The sequence below is a fragment of the Lithobates pipiens genome, unplaced genomic scaffold (genome assembly GCF_037356315.1).
Source record: "Lithobates pipiens isolate NorthernLeopardFrog02 unplaced genomic scaffold, aLitPip1_a1.2 Scaffold_8, whole genome shotgun sequence".
Taxonomy (NCBI): domain Eukaryota; kingdom Metazoa; phylum Chordata; class Amphibia; order Anura; family Ranidae; genus Lithobates; species Lithobates pipiens.
Genome location: NW_027507903.1, coordinates 47441831 through 47465288, shown reverse-complemented (window position 1 = coordinate 47465288; position 23458 = coordinate 47441831). Strand labels below are relative to the sequence as shown.

At 44.1% G+C, this 23458-nt stretch overlaps 1 protein-coding gene across 2 annotated transcripts in view; it reads left to right on the top strand.

Annotated features, from left to right (window-relative positions):
- Positions 1-23090, top strand: part of UNC45A (unc-45 myosin chaperone A) — a 139604-nt gene extending 116514 nt beyond the window's left edge. For both annotated transcript variants that reach the window (XM_077470890.1, XM_077470891.1), the window contains exons 17-20: positions 8761-8876; positions 8997-9114; positions 10550-10705; positions 16473-23090. In XM_077470890.1, coding sequence (XP_077327016.1) covers positions 8761-8876; positions 8997-9114; positions 10550-10705; positions 16473-16748 — 666 coding nt within the window. In that variant the 3' untranslated portion in view covers positions 16749-23090. The remainder of the gene's footprint in view (positions 1-8760; positions 8877-8996; positions 9115-10549; positions 10706-16472) is intronic.
- The last annotated feature ends 368 nt before the right edge of the window (positions 23091-23458 follow it).

Genomic DNA, 23458 nt, shown 5'->3' with positions numbered 1-23458 from the left:
TCCTCATTTTCCTGTTCCTTTGCATGTTTGTCACACTTAAGTGTTTCGGAACATCAAACCAATTTAACCACCTCAATACAGTGCACTTACACCCCCTTCCTGACCAGACCAATTTTCAGCTTTCAGCGCTCTCACAGTTTGAATGACAATTACTCAGTCATCCTACACTGTATCCATATGAAACTTGTGTCCTTTTTTCCACACAAATAGAGCTTTCTTTTAGTGGTATTTAATCACTAGTGGGTTTTTTATTTTTTGTGCTATAAATAAAATAAAACGTACATTTTGTGAAAAAAATGCCTTTTTCTTCGTTTCTGTCATAAATTTTTGCTAATTAGTAATTTTTCTTCATAAATTTTGGCCAAAATTTATACTGCTACATATCTTTGGTAAAAATAACCCACATTAGTGTATATTATTTGGTCTTTGTGAAAGTTATAGAGTCTACAAACTATGGTGCCAATCACTGAAAATTGATCACTTCTGATCAGGCCTTCAGTACATCACGTGTACCTCATTTCTTGAGACACTAACAAGTCAGGAAAGTACAAATACCCCCCAAATGACCCCTTTTTACAAAGTAGACATCCCAAGGTATTAAGTAAGTAGCATGGTGAGTTTTTTTAAGTTGTCATTTTTTCCCACAATTCTTTGCAAAATGAAGATGCATACAACAAATTACACCCCAAAATACATTTTGCTACTCTTCCCGAGTACGGCGATACCACATGTGTAGGACTTTTACACAGCCTGGCCACATACAGAGCACCAACATTGATGTAGTACCTTCAGACGTTCTACGAGCAAAAATGACTCATCTCATTTCTCAACCACCTATTACACTTTTGAAGGCCCTGGAGTACCAGGACAATGGAATTTCCCATAAAATTACCCCATTTTGGAAAGCAAACACCCCAACGTATAATCTGTGAGGCATAATGAGTCTTTTGAACGGTTCATTTTTTTCCAGAAGTTTTTGGAATATGTGGAAAAAAATTTAAACGCATTTTTTTTTTTACACAAAATTGTCAATTTATAAGATATTTCTAACACATAGCATGTATATAGCAAAAATTACACCCCAAAATACATTCTGCTACTCCTCCCGAGTATGGCGATACCACATGTGTAGGACTTTTACACAGCCTGGCCACATAGAGAGGCCGAACATTGAAGTAGTACGTTCAGGCGTTCTAGGAGCATAAATGACACATCTCATTTCATTCCTACCCATCACACTTTTGAAGGTCCTGGACCACCAGGACAGTGAAATTACCCACAAAATGACCCCATTTTGGAAAGCAAACACCCCAACGTATATTCTATGAGACATGGGCTGCAAATAGGTACTCGGGTACTCTGATGGTCTGGTGACAGGTACTCGGGTACTCTGATGGTCTGGTGACAGGTACTCGGGTACTCTGATGGTCTGGTGACAGGTACTCGGTACTCTGATGGTCTGGTGGCAGGTACTCGGGTACTCTGATGGCCTGGTGGCAGGTACTCGGGTACTCTGATGGCCTGGTGGCAGGTACTCGGGTACTCTGATGGCCTGGTGACAGATACTCGGGTACTCTGATGGCCTGGTGACAGGTACTCGGGTACTCTGATGGCCTGGTGACAGGTACTCGGGTACTCTGATGGCACATCTTTGCATAATTGTCCTAATTCAGTTACATTAAAGGGTTTTCGAGCATGAACTGCCTTTTTAAGGTCATACCACAACATCTCAATAGGATTCAGGTCAGGACTTTGGCTAGGCCACTCCAAAGTCTTCATTTTGTTTTTCTTCAGCCATTCGGTGGTGGACTTGCTGGTGTGTTTAGGATCATTGTCCTGCTGCAGAAACCAAGTTCGTTTCAGCTTGAGTACACAAACAGATGGTCGGACATTCTCCTTCAGGATCTCTTGGTAGACAGCAGAATTCATAGTTCCTTTTATCACGGCAAGTCTTCCAGGTCCTGAAGCAGCAAAACAGCCCCAGACCATCACACTACCACCACCATATTTTACTGTTGGTATAATGTTCTTTTTATGAAATGCAGTGTTCCTTCTACGCCAGATATACTTGGACACACACCTTCCAAAGAGTTCCACTTTTGTCTCATCGATCCACAGAATGTTGTCCCAAAAGTCTTGGGGATCATCAAGATGTGTTGTGGAGAAATTGAGACGAGCTTTGATGTTCTTTTTGCTCAGCAGTGGTTTTCTCCTTGGAACTCTGCCATGCAGGCCATTTTTGCCCAGTCTTTTCCTGATGGTGGAGGCATGAACGCTGACCTTAACTGAGGCAAGTGAGGCCTGCAGTTCCTTGGACGTTGTTGTGGGGTCTTTTGTGACCTCTTGGATGAGTCGTCGCTGCGCTCTTGGGGTAATTTTGGGCGGCCGGCCACTCCTGGGAAGGTTCACCACTGTTCCATGTCTTCGCCATTTGTGGATAATGGCTCTCACTGTGGTTCACTGGATTCCCAAAGCTTTGGAAATGGCTTTATAACCCTTTCCAGACTGATAGATCTCAATTACTTTCTTTCTCAATTGTTCCTGAATTTCTTTGGGTCTCGGCATGATGTGTAGCTTTTAAGGATCTTCTGGTGGACCTTACTGTGTCAAGCAGCTCCTATTTAACCACTTAACGACCGCCCATTGCCGATTAACGGCTTCAGGGCGGTTGTTTAACTCTGAGAGGCCGTTAATTAACGGCCTCCCAGAATTCTGCTCTCGCGCGCCCCCTGGGTCAGCGCGGCCGTTTACCACGTGATCGCTCCGTCAAATGACGGAGTGATCACTTGTAAACAAACCGGCGTCATGTTATGACGCCGGTTCCTCCCTCCCCCTCTCTGTACCGATCGGTACAGCGGAGGGGGAAGAGATCGGTGTCAGCAGCGATGTGGGCTGCATCTGCAGTGCCCACATAGCTGCGCACCGAAAATTAACCCCTCAATTCCCTGCCAACACTCTGCAATACCCTGCCATTACTCTGCATTACTCTGCAATACCCCCATTACTCTGCATTACCCTGCAACACTCTGCATTACCCTGCAACACTCTGCATTACCCTGCAGCACTCTGCATTACCCTGCAACACTCTGCATTGCCCTGCAACACTCTGCATTGCCCTGCAACACTCTGCATTGCCCTGCAACACTCTGCATTGCCCTGCAACACTCTGCAATACCCTGCAACACTCTGCAACACCTTGCAACACCCTACCCTGCAACACCTTGCAATACCCTGCAACACCTTGCAATACCCTGCAACACCTTGCAATACCCTGCAACACTCCGCAACGCCCTGCAACACTCCGCAACGCCCTGCAACACTCCGCAACACTCCGCAACGCCCTGCAACACTCCGCAACGCCCTGCAACACTCCGCAACGCCCTGCAACACTCCGCAACGCCCTGCAACACTCCGCAACGCCCTGCAACACTCCGCAACGCCCTGCAACACTCCGCAACGCCCTGCAACACTCCGCAACGCCCTGCAACACTCCGCAACGCCCTGCAACACTCCGCAACGCCCTGCAACACTCCGCAATACTCTGCAACACTCTGCAACGCTTTGCAATACCCTGCAACACTCTGCAATACCCTGCAACACTCTGCAATACCCTGCAACACCTGCCAATACCCTGCAACACTCTGCAATGCTCTGCAACACCCGCCAATACCCTGCAACACTCCGCAATACCCTGCAACACTCTGCAATACTCTGCAACACTCTGCAACGCTTTGCAATACCCTGCAACACTCTGCAATACCCTGCAACACCTGCCAATACCCTGCAACACTCTGCAATGCTCTGCAACACCCGCCAATACCCTGCAACACTCTGCAATGCTCTGCAACACCCGCCAATACCCTGCAACACTCTGCAATGCTCTGCAACACCCGCCAATACCCTGCAATGCAATACTCTGCAACGCCATACTCTGAGATACCCAGCCATAGTCGGTGATACCCTGCAATACCCAGCCATAGACATCCCCCCCCCCCCCTCCCGCCGCCCTCCGGTGCTTCTATCGAATCGCTAATACGATCAAAGACAAAATCTTTTTTTATTTTTTTTTTTTTTTTTTTCAGGCTTCCCAGCTTAGAGGTGAGATGTGGGGTCTTATTGACCCCACATCTCACTGTAAAGAGGACCTGTCATGCCATATTCCTATTACAAGGGATGTTTACATTCCTTGTAATAGGAATAAAAGTGATCAAAAAAATTATTTTTGGGGAAAAAATGTCAAACTAAAATAAATAAAGTAAAATGAACAATAAAAAAAATGTTTTTTTTTTAAAGCGCCCCTGTCCCCATGTGCTCGCATGCAGAAGCGAACGCATACGCAAGTCCCGCCCACATATGAAAACGGTGTTCAAACCACACATGTGAGGTATCGCTGCGAACGTTAGAGCGAGAGCAATAATTCTAGCCCTAGACCTCCTCTGTAACTCAAAACATATAACCAGTAAAAAAAAAAATTTAATTGTCGCCTATGGGGATTTTTAAGTAGCGACGTTTGGCGCCATTCCACGAGCGTGTGCAATTTTGAAGAGTGACATATTAGGTATCTATTTACTCAGCGTAACTTCATCTTTCACATTATGGAAAAATTGGGCTAACTTTACTGTTTTTTATTTTTTTAAAGCCCAAAACAGTTTTTTTTTCCAAAAAAAAGCATTCGAAAAATTACTGCGCAAATACCGTGCGAGATAAAAAGTTGCAAAGACCACCATTGTATTCTCCAGGGTGTTTGCTAAAAAAACATATATAATGTTTTGGAGTTCTATGTAATTTTCTAGCAAATAAATGATGATTTTTACATGTAGGAGAGAAATGTCAGAATTGTCCTGGGTGCTCCAGAACACCTGATGGCGCTCCCTGCATGTTGGGCCTCTGTATGTGGCCACACTGTGTAAAAGTCTCACACATGTGGTATCGCCATACTCGGGAGTAATAGCAGAATGTGTTTTGGGGTGTAATTTGTGGTATGCATATGCTGTGTGTGAGAAATAACCTGATAATATGACAATTTTGTGAAAAAAAAAAAAAAGTAAAAAAAATCTTGATTTTGCAAAGAATTGTGGGAAAAAATGACAACTTCAAAAAACTCATCATGCCTCTTACTAAATACCTTGGAATGTCTTCTTTCCAAAAAGGGGTAATTTGGGGGGTATTTGTACTTTTCTGGCATGTTGGGGTCTCAAGAATTGAAATAGGCCGTCGGTATTTCAGGTGTGATCAATTTTCAGATATTGGCACCATAGCTTGTGGACTCTATAACTTTCACAAAGACCAAATAATATCCACCAATTTGTACTTATTTTTACCAAAGATATGTAGTGGTATAAATTTTGGCCAAAATTTATGAAGAAAAAATTACTAATCTGCTAAATTTTCTAACCGAAACAAAGAAAAATTCATTTTTTTACAGAATTTTCTGTATTTTTTCCTTTATAGCACAAAAAATTAAAAACCCAGCGGTGATTAAATACCACCAAAAGAAAGCTCTATTTGTGTGAAAAAAAGGACAAAAATTTCATATAGGTCCAGTGTTGCATGACTGAGTAATTGTCATTCAAAATGCGAGAGCACCGAAAGCTGAAAATTGGTCTGGTTATTAAGGGTGTTTAAGTGCCCAGTGGTCAAGTGGTTAAGTGATGCCTTGATTGTGAACAGGTGTGGCAATAATCAGGCCTGGGTGTGGCTATAGAAATTGAACTCAGGTGTGGACAACCACAGTTATAGTATGTTTTAACAAGGGGGGGCAATCACTTTATCACACAGGGCCATGATGGTTTGGATTTTTTTTCACCTTTTAATAATAAACACCTTCATTTACAAATTGCATTTTGTGTTTACTTGTGTTGTCCTTGACTATTGTTTAAATTGGTTTGATGTTCCGAAACACTTAAGTGTGACAAACATGCAAAGGAACAGAAAATGAGGAAGGGGGCAAACACTTTTTCACACCACTGTACATCTGCAAAGTCAGACATTTAAACTGCAAGGATTTGGCATCAGCAACCGTCCTAGTAGATAGGCTCAGCAATGGCATGCAATCTGCTGCTAACAAAGCAAACAGAATATTGGCATGCATTAAAATAGGGGATTAACTCCAAAATGGATAATTTTCCCGCTCTACAAGACTCTGGTCTGGCTGCACCTTGAGTATGCTGTCCAGTTCTGGGCACCAGTCCTCAGGAAGGATGTACTGGAAATGGAGCGAGTACAAAGAAGGGCAACTAAGCTGATAAAGGGTCTGGAGGATATTAGTTATGAGGAAAGGTTGCGAGCACTGACCTTATTCTCTCCGGAGAAGAGACGCTTGAGAGGGGATATGATTTCAATATACAAATACCGTACTGATGACCCCACAATAGGGATAAAACTTTTTCGCAGAAGGGAGTTTAACAAGACTCGCGGCCACTCATTAAAATGAGAAGAAAAGAGGTTTAACCTTAAACTACATAAATGGTTCTTTACTGCAAGAGCAGAAAGGATGTGGAATTCCCTTCCACAGGCGGTGGTCTCAGCAGGGGGCATCGATAGTTTCAAGAAACTATTAGATAAACAGCTGAACGACTACAACATACAGGAATATACAATGTAATACTGACATATAATCACACACATAGGTTGGACTTGATCAACCTCGCCTACTATGTAATCTCAGTACTTCGTCAGTACAAGTTTTATTTACAGCCCTAAGCATGTGCACCTATCACAACTATTGGGATTTCATACCTCACGTGTGGTACCATCGCTGTTAAAATATGTGTGGCAGACCTACGTGCACATCTGTACATATGGGTGGGGGGACAGGGGTGCATTTAAAAAAAAAAAAAGTATTATTTTTATTCTTTTTTATTTCTATTTTTTTTGCACATTTTTTATTTTATTTAACATTATGGCTATCACAAGGAGGCTCTTCACAGCGCTGTGTAAGTGTTACAGCCACCTTAATCACTTCTACAAAACAGCTGATACCCGGCTGAAGAGAACAATACCAAGATCATGGCTGCAGCTATGATCTTATAATAATCACTTGCTTACCAAATGGGGGTTATTTACTAAAGGCAAATCCACTTTGCACTACAAGTACACTTGGAAGTGCAGTTGCTGTAGATCCGAGGGCGGGCATGCAAGGAAAATAGAAAACAGCATTTTTGCATGCACATGATTGGATGATAAAATCAGCAGAGCTTCCCCTCATTTCAGATCTTCCCCTCAGATCTACAGTGACTGCACTTCCAAGTGTACTTGTAGTGCAGAGTGGATTTGCCTTTAGTAAATCAACTCCTAATGTTTTAGATACGTATGTTGGTCAGCAGGTGCTTAATTGATGTTCTGGTAAATGCACCTGGAGGGGTGAGACCGACTCCAATGAAAGCTGCCATGTGATCCAAACCACCAGACTCCATCTATAATTTAAAATATCGCTTACACCCTTGTTAAAGGATGTCCATTTAGTGCACTATTTTATTAGTTCCTCACCTTGTATCCGCAATCAATGTTATAATTCTTTTACTGATGCAGTGTCAGCTTATTTTCTTTTTGCTGTATGTAGCAGGCAGAAGCAGTGCAGTCATATTGCCAGTTAATCACGGGGCAGAATTAGGGCTCATTCACACAGGAGCTCCGCCCTGTACAGCCTGAAGAGCCATTTATTTACTACTTATTTTTTTACTACTGCTGAGCTGTGTGCAGGCAGCCCATAGACAATGAATGGGTATGCATTGGCTGCACAGACTCTCCTACACAGCTGAGTTCCTCAGTGCCACTGTGTCTTGGTCTGTGCACCTGTCCCTGCATACCTGTCAAACTTGGCTGTGCGGGCAAGTCTGTACAGCCAATGCATACCCATTCACTGTCTATGGGCTGCCTGCCCATAGCAGTAGTAAAAAAAAAAAAAGTAAACAAATGGCTTTGCAGTTGCATGAGGTTGAGTGCCTGCGTGAATGATATATTCATAAGGGAGTTGTGTTTAGTCAATGCAAAAGGGTCGTTTTACTAAAACGAGAGTGCAAAATCTGGTGCAGCTCTGCATAGAAACCAATCGGCTTCCAGGTTTTTTTTTTTTTTTGTTTTTTTTTTTTTTTTTGGGGGTTTCTATGAAGCGCTGCACCAGATTTTGCACTCCCCAGTTTTAGTAAATCATCCCCAAGGTCGTCACTGTATAGAAGCATAGTTACAATTTCCATGAGCCATAACAAACAAAATGAATCTAAAAAGCAACAGACAAGGTCTAAAATGTTGCCTGCTGTTAAAGTGTGAGCCAACGCAAAAACTAACTTTAAACCTGCTCTCTGCCACATTCTAAACCTAATCTATCTAACCCTGTAAAGCAAAAATCACTGTACTTACCTATTCAGCAGCTGATTCAAACTGGTTTCCAGCAGCGGAGGCTGTATGCAGGAGAGGACCAACAACGGCTGGGAAATGCCTGGAAAGTGATGTCACCCATAGACTTACTATGGGGCTTCTGTTGTCGGCTGCCTCTCCTACACCCACTTCCACACTGAAGCTGCCACTGACAGCTGATGCTGGGACCGGACTGGATCGGCTGCAGAACAGGTAAGTATAGAGATTTTCGCTTAACAGGGTTAGATAGATTAGGTTAAGAATGTGGCAGAGAGCAGGTTTAGCCTGAACTTCTACTTTAAACTAAAAGTTTTTGGTTCATATTGAATAGAAAGGGTTCTACAGTGACACAATAAGCATATAACCTCTGATGAATTTAAAACTTCTGTTTCGCTGCTTTCACAGATATATGAGGTTGTTCGGCCGTTGGTCAGCCTTCTTCATCTTGACAGGACTGGCCTGCAGAACTTTGAGGCACTAATGGCATTAACAAACCTAGCAGGAATCAGTGAGCAGTTGAGGTGAGACACTTTTTCAAACCTCAATTTGGCTTTAACATTAGATTGTAAAATGTCAGATGACGCAATACATTTATAGATGCCGCAGAATTTCTTTAAAGGACCCTATATTGTGCCCTGTAGGAGTAAAATCATCAAGGAGAAGGCAGTGCCCATGATTGAGGGCTATATGTTTGAAGAGCATGAACTGATACGAGCCGCTGCCACTGAATGTATGTGCAACATGGCCATGAGTGAAGAGGTGAGGTGTAAACAACAAAATTGTACTCCGCACTTTTAACCTGGAAATATACTGTTAACCATGAAATATAATATTATCCTGGAAATGAATGTATTCATTTTTTTGTCTCACTGCCCACTGTAAATTTTTAACCAAATTGTTATGGAAGGCATACTTTACAGTTACACACTTTGCATTTATTCACAAGTTTCCTAGCCCAGTATCCATTCAGTATGAACAATGGGGTTGGTTTATTTCCAAATTTTAAAAAAAGTCTGTGCTCAAATTCAGCCAGTATGTATGTATGCTATCTGTATCTCATAGGAGATGCTACAGGGATGTGTGTACATTTACACCCAATGAGGTTGATTTACTAAAGCTGGAGAGTGCAAAATCTGCTGCAGTTCTGCACAGAAACCAGTCAGCTTCCAGGTTTTTATGTCAAAGCTTAACTGCGCAAGTAACCCTGGCGTAAGGAAGCGCACTTATGGCACAGAAAACAGAGTACATAGAGGTGCGAACGTTAGAGAGATGTACCAGAGCACGGTAAGGTAAAACTTATACAGGAGCTTGGTAACACAAACCGTAAAACGAGAGCTCCATGGTTTGAGTGAAAGGTGGAGGTATAATGGTTCCAGTAAGGGGTGCTCCTTTTTACCAGTTGTGGGTGCCTCTACAAAGACTGGGAAAAGGGAGGGTGCCAAATAATTCATAGGAGTAGCAATAAGGACAGAAAAAAGAAAAGGGGGTAAGGGTGGGGGGGGGACTGATTGCAAAGAGGGGGGGATGTTTTCCTGGGATGGGCAAAGAGAGGAAGAAGAAAGGAAGTGGGGGGGGTGGTTAAGGCATAGTCCGACGTGGGCCAGTGGCCAGGAGGCGGAAGGGCTTCGGTGAGTGGCATCAACTAATAGTCAATTATATTCCGTCAATATTCAGGTGGGTGTTACAGGACAAATTCTGTTTGTATACAAAGTCTACTAAAGTTGTGTATGGGGGGTATAGCTGAGGATTACCTGAGAATATTGGCAAAAAAAAAGAAGCTCTGGCATTGCACATGGCTGTGAACTGGATACCATGTTTTGTCTAATACTTGGAAGGAATGGGTCTGACTTGATTGCTAAGGATTGTTTGTGAACTTTAATTTTACACCCATAGGGCCTCTCTGTGTAGGGGGCAGCTAGCTGTCAAATTTTGAATTAGAGAAGGCGGACATACTGGGGTTGATTTACTAAAACTGGAGAATGCAACATCTGATGCAGGCTGCATGGTAGCCAATCAGCTTCTAACTCCTGCCTGTTCAATTAAGCTTTGACCAAAAAGAAAACTGGAATCTGATCGGTTTCTGTGGAGAGCTGCACCAGATTTTGCATGCGCCAGTTTTAATAAATCAACCCCACCATGTGCTGATGAGGTTGTGGCCAGACCAGGGCTGGAGTAAGATTTCTTCTTTCTGCAGGTGCAAGAACTGTTCATAGCAGAGGGAACAGATCGCCTAAAGCTAGTTGTTTTATACAGTGGAGAGGATGACCCCCGTCTACGTCGTGCAGCTGCTGGGACTGTTGCTATGCTGACCTCACTGCATCCCAAGATATGTCAAAAGATTCCTCAAGCGGTAAGAGATCCTGTTTTTCCACTTCTATTTTGGAAAAACTAACAGCTTTGTTTGCATTGTAACAAATTGTACAGGTTTTAAGGACCCTTTAACAAGGGCATTCCGATCAGGTCTGCCTAACTGTTTTTCAAGCAGATCACATCAGAAAGCTCCATGTGGCTCTATGGGTAAGCTGATGTAAATGGACTTGTGTCCATTGACTCTCGCTTACCTCACAATCTGTCCAGGTCTGGGGAAAAAGAACAGAAAAGGACTGCATCCTTTTCCATTTTTCTGGACCTAAATGTGATGGATCAGAGATGGCATGATGGAAATGTACACAAGTCAGGGGCGTGTACAAGATGGTGCTGGGAGACGTATTGTACTGGAGCTCCCATTCCGGACTATAATCCTTAATTAATCCTTGTGTAGAATCGCCATATTTTGGCTTGCTATCCTGCTGCAGACTACCTCCTCGAGTACAGAGGAATGAAGAAAGGCAAACGGGGAACCAGGGGAAATGACTATCCGATGCAGTGAGTACACCGCCTAAGCCTAGGCCTACCCCCTCCATGGCCCGCCACATGGAGACTGATTACCTGTCTGATGGCACTATCCAGGCCATCTCCATAGCCTTTGATGCCCTGATGTTGGCCATTTTTACCTGCCAATCTACCCTTGTGGTGAAGATTGACCATGTCCAGACGGAGACAGCCCTCATCCGCCGAGACATGGGCAAGTTCAGAGAGCGGTTGATCGAAGTGGAGAGATGGGTGTCCAGGATAGAGGATGTACAGAGAGACCACCATGTGGACCTGCAGATCCTTAAAACCAAGGTTAAACTCCTCAACGCCAGGGCAAAAGACGCTGAAAATCGGAACCGCTGCAACAATCTGCGGGTTCTGGGGCTGTCGGAGGGTGCTCAGGGCTCGGACCCCATGGCCTTCATGGAACACTTACTTCCCTCCTTGCTCCCAAAGGTGAAATTCTCCCCACATTTCTCAATTGAACATGCCCATCACATGCCGGCAACCATAGGGCCACAGGGGGCTCTGCCTCGCATGTTCATCTTTAAACTCCTTCACTACAGGGACAGAGAATGGTGCTTCGTGCAGTCCGCCTGCAGGGAGAACTGAAATTCGACAATGTCAGACTATTAATTTTTCCAGACTTTTCTGTGGAAACACAGAGACAACGTAAGTCCTTTGACCATGTCCATGCCATGCTGTGAGAGAAGGGGGTTAAATACAGTAGGCTCTTCCCCGCCAAGCTGCATGTTGAAGATGGCGACCGAGTACAGTTCTTCACCTCCCCCAGAGACGCTGCTGCGTGGGCTGACACCATACAACATTGATGGTCTCACCATTTTTCTTCCTGCTTGTGCCTTTATATCTATTACTATACAACCTATCTGCAGTCATGGACCGCAATGACTGAGACTTGTGTGCTGTAGTGCTCCGTTTTGCCCTGGATCCCTGGGAGCCTGAACCTGCCATCTGTTGGTGATTAATTTGGCTGCCGGAAACGCCGCTTGGACCCTTATGTTAAGAGACCAGGAAAAACCTCAAGGCTGAGCGCCTGTTATTTCTATCGGACATCTGGTAACAACTGTCACCCCCTCTTCCATCTGGATGGTACGGTTCCTTGTAGCCCACCTGTGTCTTCTCTTTTCTCCTTCCTTGCCTGGTGACTTGGAGATGGGCCACTGCGATCTGAGGCTCCCATGTAGCTTGTTGTGGGCTACACTTCCGGGGATCTGAGCCTTCCTAAGTGCACATTCTCCTACACAGCTGCTACCCCTATCCAGGTATGTGGTTACAGTGTGGGGGCCAACTCCCAGGCTGTGGCCCTGAAGATGTTGGTCCTACATCCTTCAAATTGCCTGTTGTTCCTCCCCTTGTGCCTGTTTCCCCCCCCCCCCCCTTTTTTTTCTCCCTTTTTTTGTTTTTTTGACTGTCCATCTAAGTTTTGTGCCCCCGGGGGTCCGGGTGATTTACACCAACACTCCTTTTCAGGAATATTTTAGGTGCTTCTGACTGTTTCTATTGAAAAGGGCTAGGCGCCTCTTGCACATTGCCTTCATGTCCAGCCATAGGGCTGGTGTTCGTTTGGGGATGCAGACCCTCCTCCATTGTTGGGGGGGGGGGGTGGAGTGGGGGAATTGGGTGGTTGGTTAAGTTGGGCCACCTTTGCTGGCTCTCAGATCTATATGTTCTATTGCATGACAGTAATATTTTTTGTCACTTTGCCTGTACTGCTATGGATGTCTGGTTTCCTCCTCTGCCCTCTCCGATGGAACGATCTATTGCTCCTCCATTCCAATACCCCTCACCCCATATTGCCAGTTCATCTGCATTTTCTACCCTTAATGTCCTCTCGTGGATTGAACTCCTCAGTTAAATGATCCTTAGTATTCCAGTTTATCAAAATGCATAATCCACATGTTTGTGTGCTCCAGGAGATGCATCTGGTTGGGGGCAAAACCCTTAGCCTTAAGAAACCGTGGGTGGGTCATCACTATCATTCCACCTACTTCACCTTTGCTAGGGGGGGGGGGTGAGTGTTCTTGTTCTCAAGATGCTCCCCTTTAAACCCCTTGATCTGGCATTGGACCCAGAGGGTAGGTTTGTGATGATCTATGTACTAATCCAAAATCTACCATGGGTCATCGTAGGCCTCTATCTGCCACCCCCTGTGTCACTTAAATTTCGAAATCTGATTACTGCCAAGTTAGCACAGTTTCCCTTAGATAATGTGGTGTTAATGGGGGATTTTAACCTCGTCCAGGACTCTGAAATGGACACCTGTGGTCTCACTGATGCATGGAGGTGGAAGTACCCCCGGTCTCGAGCCTTCACCTGTCATTCTGCGTCCCATAAATCATTTTCCCGCATAGACATGGCCAATGTGGGGGGCACCTGTCCTGTCCAGAGTCCGGGACATTACCATTCTTCCTAGAGGTATTTCAGACCATGCCCCAGTGCTCTTGACCCTGGACCTGTCGGCGGACCCATCTAACAGCCTCTGGAAGCTTTCCAGGTTCTGGGTCTCGAACATGGAGGTAGAATCCCAAGTTCGGAGCAAAATGGAAATGTACTGGAGGGTTAACCTGGGTTAAGCCACTGTGACCTCTGTGTGGCACGCCTTTTAAGACCTACTCTAGGGGGCAGTATCAGTCCATTATCGCTAAGGTTCGGAGGGAGCATAGAGCGGACCTTACTAGAGTGGAGGCTGAGCTGATCAGACAGGAGACCATATACAGTATATCAGGACACATTATCCCCAACATTATGCCCGCCTACAATCTCTGACTAAGGAGGCCCTTCTCTTGCAGACGACTCTGACGCAGAAGAAACTACTTCATCAATCACAACACATTTTCGAGCAGGGAGAAAAAACTGGGTGCCTCCTGGTCTGGCTGTCCAGGGAACAGACGGGAGTAATGACCATTGCACAGATCCTTGGTCCTGAAGGGGTCTTCCTCTCTGCTCCTTTGGAAAATAACTGGTGCTTCGCTACCTATTACCAACAGTTGTATAGCTCCCGAGTGACTCACGACCAAAAAGATCTAACTGGCTATTTAGAGAATATTGACATCCCAGTCCTCACCTCTACATATGCAAACAAACTAGATGCCCCCATTAAGGCAGAAGAATTTCAAATGGCTTTGAAGATGATGCAGGTGGGTAAGACACCAGGACCGTACGGTCGAATTTTATAAAATGTATGCAGAGGAGCTGGCTCCCAAGTTTCAAGCATTACTGACTCAGGTGTCAGAGTCAGGGGTGCTTCCGGACACAATGAGCGATGCCAGGGTGATTCCATTGGAGAAAAAGCTATCTTTATATGCAGATGACTCCCTGCTATACCTAGCAGATACTTCTACCTTCTTATGCTCCGCACTGGCCCAATTTGATCAATTCAGACGATATTCGGGGATCCGAATCAACTGGGACAAATCGGTACTGTTTCCATTACACCCGTCGTTGCCCCATACGGACACCCACACACCACTACTCTGGGTGGATGAATTTACATATTTAGGAGTGAGGGTGTACAGCGGTACATTACCTGACTAAGAATGTGTTCCTGGTGCTGGATCAACTTACCAGGCGGTGTGTGATGTGGTGCAACCTTCCGCTCACACTGGTTGGTAGGGGGAATGTAATTCAAATGATTTATCTACCTAAACTGCTGTATTTCTTCAGGCAGACCCCCACCCCTATCCTTCTTTCGAAGATTGGACAGCATCGAGACCTACTCCGAGGGTAGCCCAAGTTTGTTGCGCTACCCCAAGGGTAACGCAACAAACTCTATTTCACATTATCTGGCGGCGGGTTAGCATTTATACTATACTACTGGGTGGCAGTTCTAGTCACTGTGTGATGGTGGTTCTCCAAGCCTAAGCAGAACCCGGCAGTAACTTTGGAGAGCAGCCCTTCTGGGATCATATGCGGCACTGTCTAACTTGGTATTCAGGGGTTGTAAGGCTCACCTCTCTGTGACGGGCCCTATGAGGACTATGATACGGGTGTGGCAGTGTTCTAGGTTAGCAGGCCTAAAACCATCTTGTGTCTCTCCTCACATGCCGCTCTGGGGAAACCCCCTGCTCCCTCACTTATATACAATACCGGACCCTGCGATTTGGGCTAAACTGGGAATTCTTACACTGAAGCATGTGAAGACGAGCGGTAGTCATGTCATTCCAGGAACTGCGACAGGCATACCGTCTCCCTAGAGCTTGTCAGTTCAGATACTGGCAGCTCCGACATGCCCTTAACTCACAATTCCCGAATCCAGTGACTCTTGAATCGGACCCAATTGAGCAATTAATGACCTTGGGGGTTGATAGGGAAACCTCTTTCATGCATATACCTATATTTGACCATAGCCCATGACGTTAATACTATTGCCTCTTTGGGTAAATGGAGAATGGACATCCCTGACTTGGGGGAGAAAGACTGGGAGGACCGTGTCTCTTGCTTCATTCCCACTATGATTTCAGCCAGAGACCGCTATATTCAGTTGAAGTTTTTACACAGGGCGTATTACACCCCGCAGAGGCTAGCTGGTATCTACCCCACTCTTAGCCCTGCACAAGATGTACTCTTGAAACAGGAATATTCTGTCATATAGTCTGGTCCTGTCCCATACTTTGCCCCTACTGGCAGACAGTGGGAGACACTTTAATGGGGATATGTGGAGTTGCTATACCAATGCATCCCTTGAGCCTGCTATTGAGTTATCTAGAAGACCTAAAGGGAGATAAATACCAAACTGTGCATAACCTTCGCCCTATTCTATGCCAGGAGGGAAATTTTGCTGAGATGGAAGGGGAAGGAGCTTCCTACAAGAACCTCTTGGCAAAATATGATTAACAGTGTGCTACCATTGTATAAAATCACATACAAGAGCAGAAATTGCCTGGCAAAATTTGACAAAATCTGGTCAAACTGGATTGATGTCTGTGGCTGAGATCTGTCAGTCCACAAGGATACCAACTACAATGCGTGCATTTGTGGTGGGTGGCCCTGGGCCTTCTCTACCCCCCCCCCCTTTTTCTCTCCCTCCCTTCCCTGCCCCCCCTCCCCCTTATTTGCTCTGTATGACTGTGAACCATAGCGCATATGTATAAGCTCCAAAAAAATTTATGAAAATGATCAGTTATTACATTTTTAATGTAACGTTTGCTGCTGTTCTCTTTGCATCGTGATGATATAATATTTACATGCTACACTGCAGTATTTCCTATGTTTATTTTATTGTATATTTTATTAAATCTTTGCAGACTGTTCACTGGCTGGAAATTTTGCAGTCTCTGCTTCTCAGTGAGAACTTAGAACTGCAGCACCGAGGTGCCGTCATTGTCCTGAACATGATGACTGCAGACAAGGAGCTGGCACAAAAGCTGATGGAAAGTGAAACATTTGAGATCCTGACTGTCATTGCAAAGAATGAAGAAGATGAAAAGAAAAGAGCAGTAGCACAAATTGCACAAAAGAGTCTGACCAAAGCTGTAGAGTATGAATTAATTAAGCCCAATGTGTCTGCACAGTCTGAATAAGGATTGAGGATTGTTTGTTACATTCTGTGTATGATACTCCAATTGGCAGATTTACAAGACTATAACAAAACTGCCTATAAAGAGCCTTTTGGACCAAAACAACCCCCAGCTTCCGACATGAATCTAAATTAAATGCTGTTTGATACATTATAAAGACTGACAAAATATTAAATTATCAATTGTTTACACTGTAGAAACCACAGCTGTGTAAGCTGAGTATCTAGCAACCAGAGGTAACCTACCCATTAGCCTGTGGTTGTCTAATTAATTAGACCATACACACGGGCCGAATATCGGGTGGCATCAGCCGTTTCAAAAGAAACCGGCCGACATTCAGCCTGTGTGTACGCCAGTCAGTCCAACAGGACTGTTGAAGGGGCGTAACCGAAAAAAGTCTGCCAATCGACATGATCAGCACTCTCAGCCAATAGCCAGAGCGCTGACCGGTGTGTTCTGGCGGGGGGGGGGGTGGTTTGTTGTGCCTCTGTCAGAACACAATAGCGGAGATCACTTTACTAACATCAGATAGTTAGTACAGCGACTCCTCTGAGCTCTTCACTTTTTTTTTTTTTTTTTTTATCAGCCCACTGGGTTGAACAAAAAAAAAAATGACTGACTAGTGTCTACCAGGCTTTAAAGTAGAACTATAGGCAAAACATTTTTTTCATTTTGGATAGAGTAAGGGAGAGTTCTAACCCCTGTCAGATTTTTTTTTTTTTTCGCCATCTGTGTCCCACAGCGGAGATTTCCATTTACTTCCTGTTCACATAGTCAAAATCCGTGCAAATGAAGGGAATCACTTGGGGACCCCCAAGGTCACCAGGACTAGTGTCCCCAATGGAAGGTTTCCCCTCTATTCCTTTTCTGGGGACAACCCAAAAGTTGAGATTTTCTTTCAATGATAAACAGGACTCATATAGAGGGCGAATATCTTTAACGGGGGATAAACACTGTCAGGGGTTCTATTCCATCTCCACTCTATCCAAAACGAAAAAAAAGTTTTGCCTTTAATTATAATTTAATAGCAGCAAGTCATAAGCTTTTATGTGTGCATTGGTATCTTCCAAGCCAGTCGTTCTGATTTACAGTCTGAGGTTTTCGGTAAGAACAGTAAATCATTCCAAAGTCCTATTCACTGCTTATATGTAAGATTGATAATGTACAAATATTAATTGCTGATGTTTTGTTGTAAAAAGATAGTTTTATCACTATTTAATTACTCTTTAAAAGCATTTTAACAATATACCGATGGATGGATGGCTGAAATACCGTAACCTGACCTTCTAAAGTCTTATTTTAATATTTGTATCGTTTGACATTCCCCTGGATTCCTCCTTTGAACTGGTGCCGAGATGTACATCCATATAATTCTAAAAGCAGCAATTTCTGGCACATAAGGGCTGTTAATGCTGCTGAAGGCAAAGAGTGATTCAAAGAGTCTGTAATAACAGGCTTTTTATGAATCGAATATATAAATATATTGTATGTGCTTTTGGTTTGCAAGAAAGGGCCCAGACTGTGCAAATGTCATTTTAGATATTAAGCCTTTGCAGGGAATAGGAGGGGGAGATTCAGTTTAACTACACATTGTAGTTTAGAACAATTATTCTTTAAGCAACTATGTGTTCCATGTGGGCTTCACACCATGGACTTACCAGGATTGGGGACTGGTGAGTATAATACTTTGGTGGGGGGAGTGAGATCATTTAAAGAAGAATTGATTTTCTTTTGCATTCATTGAGGGAGACAAGAAGTCTTAATCTTTGGGTTACACTGCTGTCTACGGGAGGATTGGCAGCAGGCCTCCATATTTTTTTTTTTCTACTGTACTAGAAGAATTGATGACTCCATGAGTAGGCACATCGAGCGAAGCTCTGGAATCGACCTCATTTACATAAGTGGCTGGGGGCCTTTGATTTCTCTGCTGCTTTCCACTTCAGAAAGGGTTAATGCTGTGGGTCTGGGTGCTGATGTCATTCATTGGGTGGGAGTGTCACACACCAAATGACAGGGAGGAAACATCTCCTACTGCTGCTTGCAAAGAGTCACATGGAACTCCAATCTTTGGCCCACTCCTGCTGCCTGCCTACAGAGACTTTGATCACCTAAGGCCATTCGACCCTAATCTGGTACCAGTTGTTTGAATTTCACAAATAATTGAATCCTTGCCTTGTACTCAGACCTTAAGTTGCCTTACTGCCATGCAGTTGAAACATGTCTGGGTCAGACAGAAGGGGTAGTGTACTGCTGCAATGGGTGCCACCCTCTCAAACTCTATTAAACGGTTCTAGGGCCTGCTTGCAGCATGCCTACTGAGGGTATCGATGGCCGTAGCCTGGAATAATGTTGTTCTCTGCTCCTTCTACTCTTTACCTTCTTTGTCTGAGGTTTACACTATATAAGACTGTGTATGCAAGATTTTTTTATTAACTGCAGAGACCTTCCCATTGCATCTGCTGTTCAAACTCTTTCTCTACAGAAATTGGGATCCCCCAGACAAGCTGTTTGTTCCCCCAAATGCTTATTGGCCTTACCCGTCTATGGAGGACTTTGTACAAAGGTAGACTTTCTCCACTGTGGATTTGGCAGTGCCATGCCTTAACAAAGGGACCACCATGCTAGGAGGATGAATCTGTTTTTAAGGACCCAACTGTTATGCAGTTGGAAATCATTTCTGGAACATTATTATCACTGGTGGCTCCTGCTCTTCACCCCACCTAGTCTATGACTTTGCTTTGCCAGACCATGACTGATGACTGATGAAAATCCTTTAAAAGGGACCTCATTCATGCTGGAATTGATGCCTCACATATAGAATACACGGAGCAAATGGCTGTAGTTTTAATCTTTGCTGGTGACAGCTTGCTGGAGGCTTCCCTGACTTGTCCCCTGCATGGGTCTCATATCAGCACACATGCATAAGAAAATTTGGCCTTGCAGGGACAACATCTCTTTGGATCTACTATTGATACAATTATTGAGGATGCTACCGCTGGCAAGAGCACTCGTGCAAAGTCTTCTCCCTTATCTGTTAAGAAATTTTAATTTCGTTTCTCTATCCACACGCCCTCTTTTATCAAGATCCCCAAACTTTGCTCCTAATCTACCCACAAGGTGTGGGGCTCAAAGTCTGCCAAATACCCAGTCAAGATTCCTTCTTCATGAAAGTGTCGCCACTTTCCAGTGTAGAGGAGACTTTTTAAATCTGCATATTTTTGGAAGGCTTACATTTCAGATGTTTGAGTGCAGGAGGTGGGTGGTATTTCCAGGCTACAAACTAGAGTTTTGTTCTTTATCCCTTCTTAGTTTATCACATCTTTTCCTAGAGCATCAACATTTCCTGCATATTGCTGGGGCCCCCTACACCACCAATTTGTGGGCCTGCCCCTTGGCCTACCATCTGCACCTTGGGTGTTTACCAAGTTGTTGGCCCCAGTACTAGCTCTGCTGTATTCTCATAGAATCTCCACTGTGGAATACTTAGACAACCTTCTGTTGTGGAAACAGTTGATGGAAGCTTTATCGAACAAAGTGGCTTGGACTGTCTAGACATTACATCGATTCAGATGGATCCTGACACTTCAGAAATCATAGTTTGTAGGATCTAGGTCTACTGGGAAACTTCAGACGATCTGATCTCGGATTCAAACTCTCCAGGCCAAGAACCCTCTGGTTCTCCTATTTTTGGGCCTGATAGTAGCCAACTTCCAGGCAGTCCCATTTGCCCAGTTTTAATCCAGGCCTCTAAAATACAACGTTCTGTCATCATGGGATAAGTCAATCAAATCCATGGACAGACCCCTTTGTTTGGCACCAAGGACCAGCTTGTCCCTTGTTTTGGTGTCGTGGAAATCAGTCTCTTGAATCAGGAATGTCCTTCATTCCCAACTTTTCTAAGATGCTCTTTATCAATGTGGGTGGCTTGGTCATCAGAGGTGTCTCGCCTCCCAGTTAAGGCCAGCCATACCCGGTTTGAACTGTCAATGGGCAGGCTGAATGTACCAAGTTGATCAACCAACTTGGGTACAACCAGCCTGCCTGATTCTCTTACGATTATACTTAGCTGCTATAGCCACTGTCTTCTCCCGGCAGGGATGGCTTCCCCCGCCGGGAGCAGACAATAGCTCGGCAGGAGGGATTCCCCTGTCAGCACTATCTGTGTTGATGGGAGAATTGTGATAAAAAAAAATTCCTGCAACCTAAGGAAAGGACCAGAAGATGCACAGGATCCTTCTGCAATTTGGACAGCGGCCATCCTAGAGGTGTGTAAACCGGCTCCATTGAGAGCTGGTCACACTCTCCTATCATGCGACTTGCATCCAATTTAGATCAGTGTGAACCCACCCTGAAGAGTCTTCATGTGTCAGCCTGGTGGACACTCCGTGTCCTGTGCCAAATAGTCACAATCTTCTGTGTCAAGGACAGATATGCCATGTTCTTTCATGGCCGCTAGCTAAATCAGCATGGCTGTTGAAGCCCAGGTTTTGTGGGCATCTGTGATTCCTACAATGCTAAAAGGTAGGCATCTTCCCACAACATCTGTCATCAAACATGGAAGGCATACTTTGGTGTAATGCCCTGTACACACGACTGGTTTTCCAGTTGGAATAAACTCTGAAGGTTTTTGCGACGGAATTCTGCTGAAACTGTCTTGCGTACACAGGTCCGTCAGAATTTTAGAGAAAAAAAAAAAAGTCATATGAGGCATACACACGATTGGAATATACAAGGGCCACAGAATTATAGCCAGAATTAATGGCCCACCACATTCCGCCCTTACTGCAGGATCTCTATTTACTAAGAGTCTAAGTTCTGTTTATGGTATCCTCTACAAATGGCTGCATACGCCAACAGACCTCTGAAAGAGATAATAAAATTGGTGCCCGTTGAAGGGTAGAGAATTAAAATGTTGTAACAAAATGTTATAAAAAGCTCATAACATCTATAGCAGTATAAACATCATACACATTTGAAATGCATAATTATTTTTTATCAAGGGCATGAGATTTCCAGAGAGTATGAATCAATTTATACTTAATTGTATTATGAGATCATCAATATAATGTAAAAATGTACTTTCTTTCATTTTATATACTCCTAAGAGTAAAACGATGATAATTTATTTAATCTTTTTTTTTAACATATCCAATATAATTTTTCATATTTGATGTGCCTTAAAGTAAATGTCAAGCAGTGGAAGTGAACTGACAATCTGCTGATCAGTAATTTTAGCTGAGAATGAAGACATTGCTGCCAGTGAAGGTATTTTGCTATTCCAGCATATCTGTCACTAATGGTTTTGTAAGATAAGCGCAGACACTGGATGATGGGTCAGTTGTTGGGTAATGACCGAGGAGCTCATAAATCTGTTGTTTTTCTGTTTTTAGTCCTTATAAAAATATACTGTACTGTTTTTTGTGCCTTGCTGCAGTAAAATGGGATAAGCAGTCATATTATGGTGAGGTGGGACAATGTATAACATAAGGCTATCAGCTGTTAGGCTGATGACACATGGGTGACTTTGCTACCAGCGATCCTGCCGCTGGCGATTTGTCCGAATGGGCAGCGTCCGGATCGCTAAGAGCCTGCCCGTTTGTCCCTATGGAATCACACTGAGGAAGCAATTTGTCGCTACCATTGCTAAAGTTCAGGTTTAGCAGCATTCAGGCTGCTAATGGAGGGACAAATTGCTGCAATTCAATAAGGACACATGGGCAGCTTCTTAAGCCTTGTACACACTACTATTTTTTTTTTTCTGACCGCTCTGGTCGGACCCGCTGTACTAACGATCTGTTGTTGGTACAGAGATCTTCCCGGCTCAGCCATTGTGTTCTGACAGGGGGATGGCCCCCTGCCACAACAGTCAGGTCAGCCATCAGCTGACCAGGAGGCGGTCGGCAGACCTTTTTTCAGTCATGACTCTCCTTTTGGACCAGCTGCTGTACATTTGGGCCGAATGTCGGCCAGTTTCTATTGAACCTTTTGATGGCGCCTGAAAATTCAGCTCGTGTGTACTAGACTTAAATGTCACCCAAAGTTTTCAGCTACAGCCTTTTATTTGCTGCTGACCATCCAGATGTTGTCTGAACCTTCGGAGAAGACAAGTGTCAGATAAGGCGTGTTGTATCTGGGTATGTTTACTCTTCTTTTCTTTTGCATTGTTTCTTTATAAATGGTACATTCCTTTTTTTTTTGTTTTTCACAATTCACACTTCAATGCACTGCTCAATGTCATTCCATTCTTTTCACATCTTTCTTTATATGACAAGTTTAACAAAGACTAGCACCGTGCAATGAAAATCATTTACCTGCTTTTAAAAATAAAAAAATAAAGGAACAGTAGAGGTGTGTTTTATTTTATTCATTTATTTTTTTACAAATGGTGTTGAGCAAAATGATTTGATTAGCATAGGTGTGAACATGGCTTTAATCTTTTCACACAGTGTTCTATAAACACATTACAGAGCCTCGCTTTTCATTTTCACACTGAGCCACCCCGAGCATCGGCAGTAAAGCAGCACTAGTTTTAGCAGCGCTATTCGGCCGCTAGCAGGTCGATTTTAACACCCACTAGCGGCTGAAAAAGGGGTTAATCTGCCCGCAAAATGTATGGCGGTGCTGACCCATTGTTTTAAATGGGCAGGAGCAGCGGAGGAGCGATGTATTCACTGCTCCTACAGCGCTGCAGAGAAGCCGCAGGCAGGACTTTT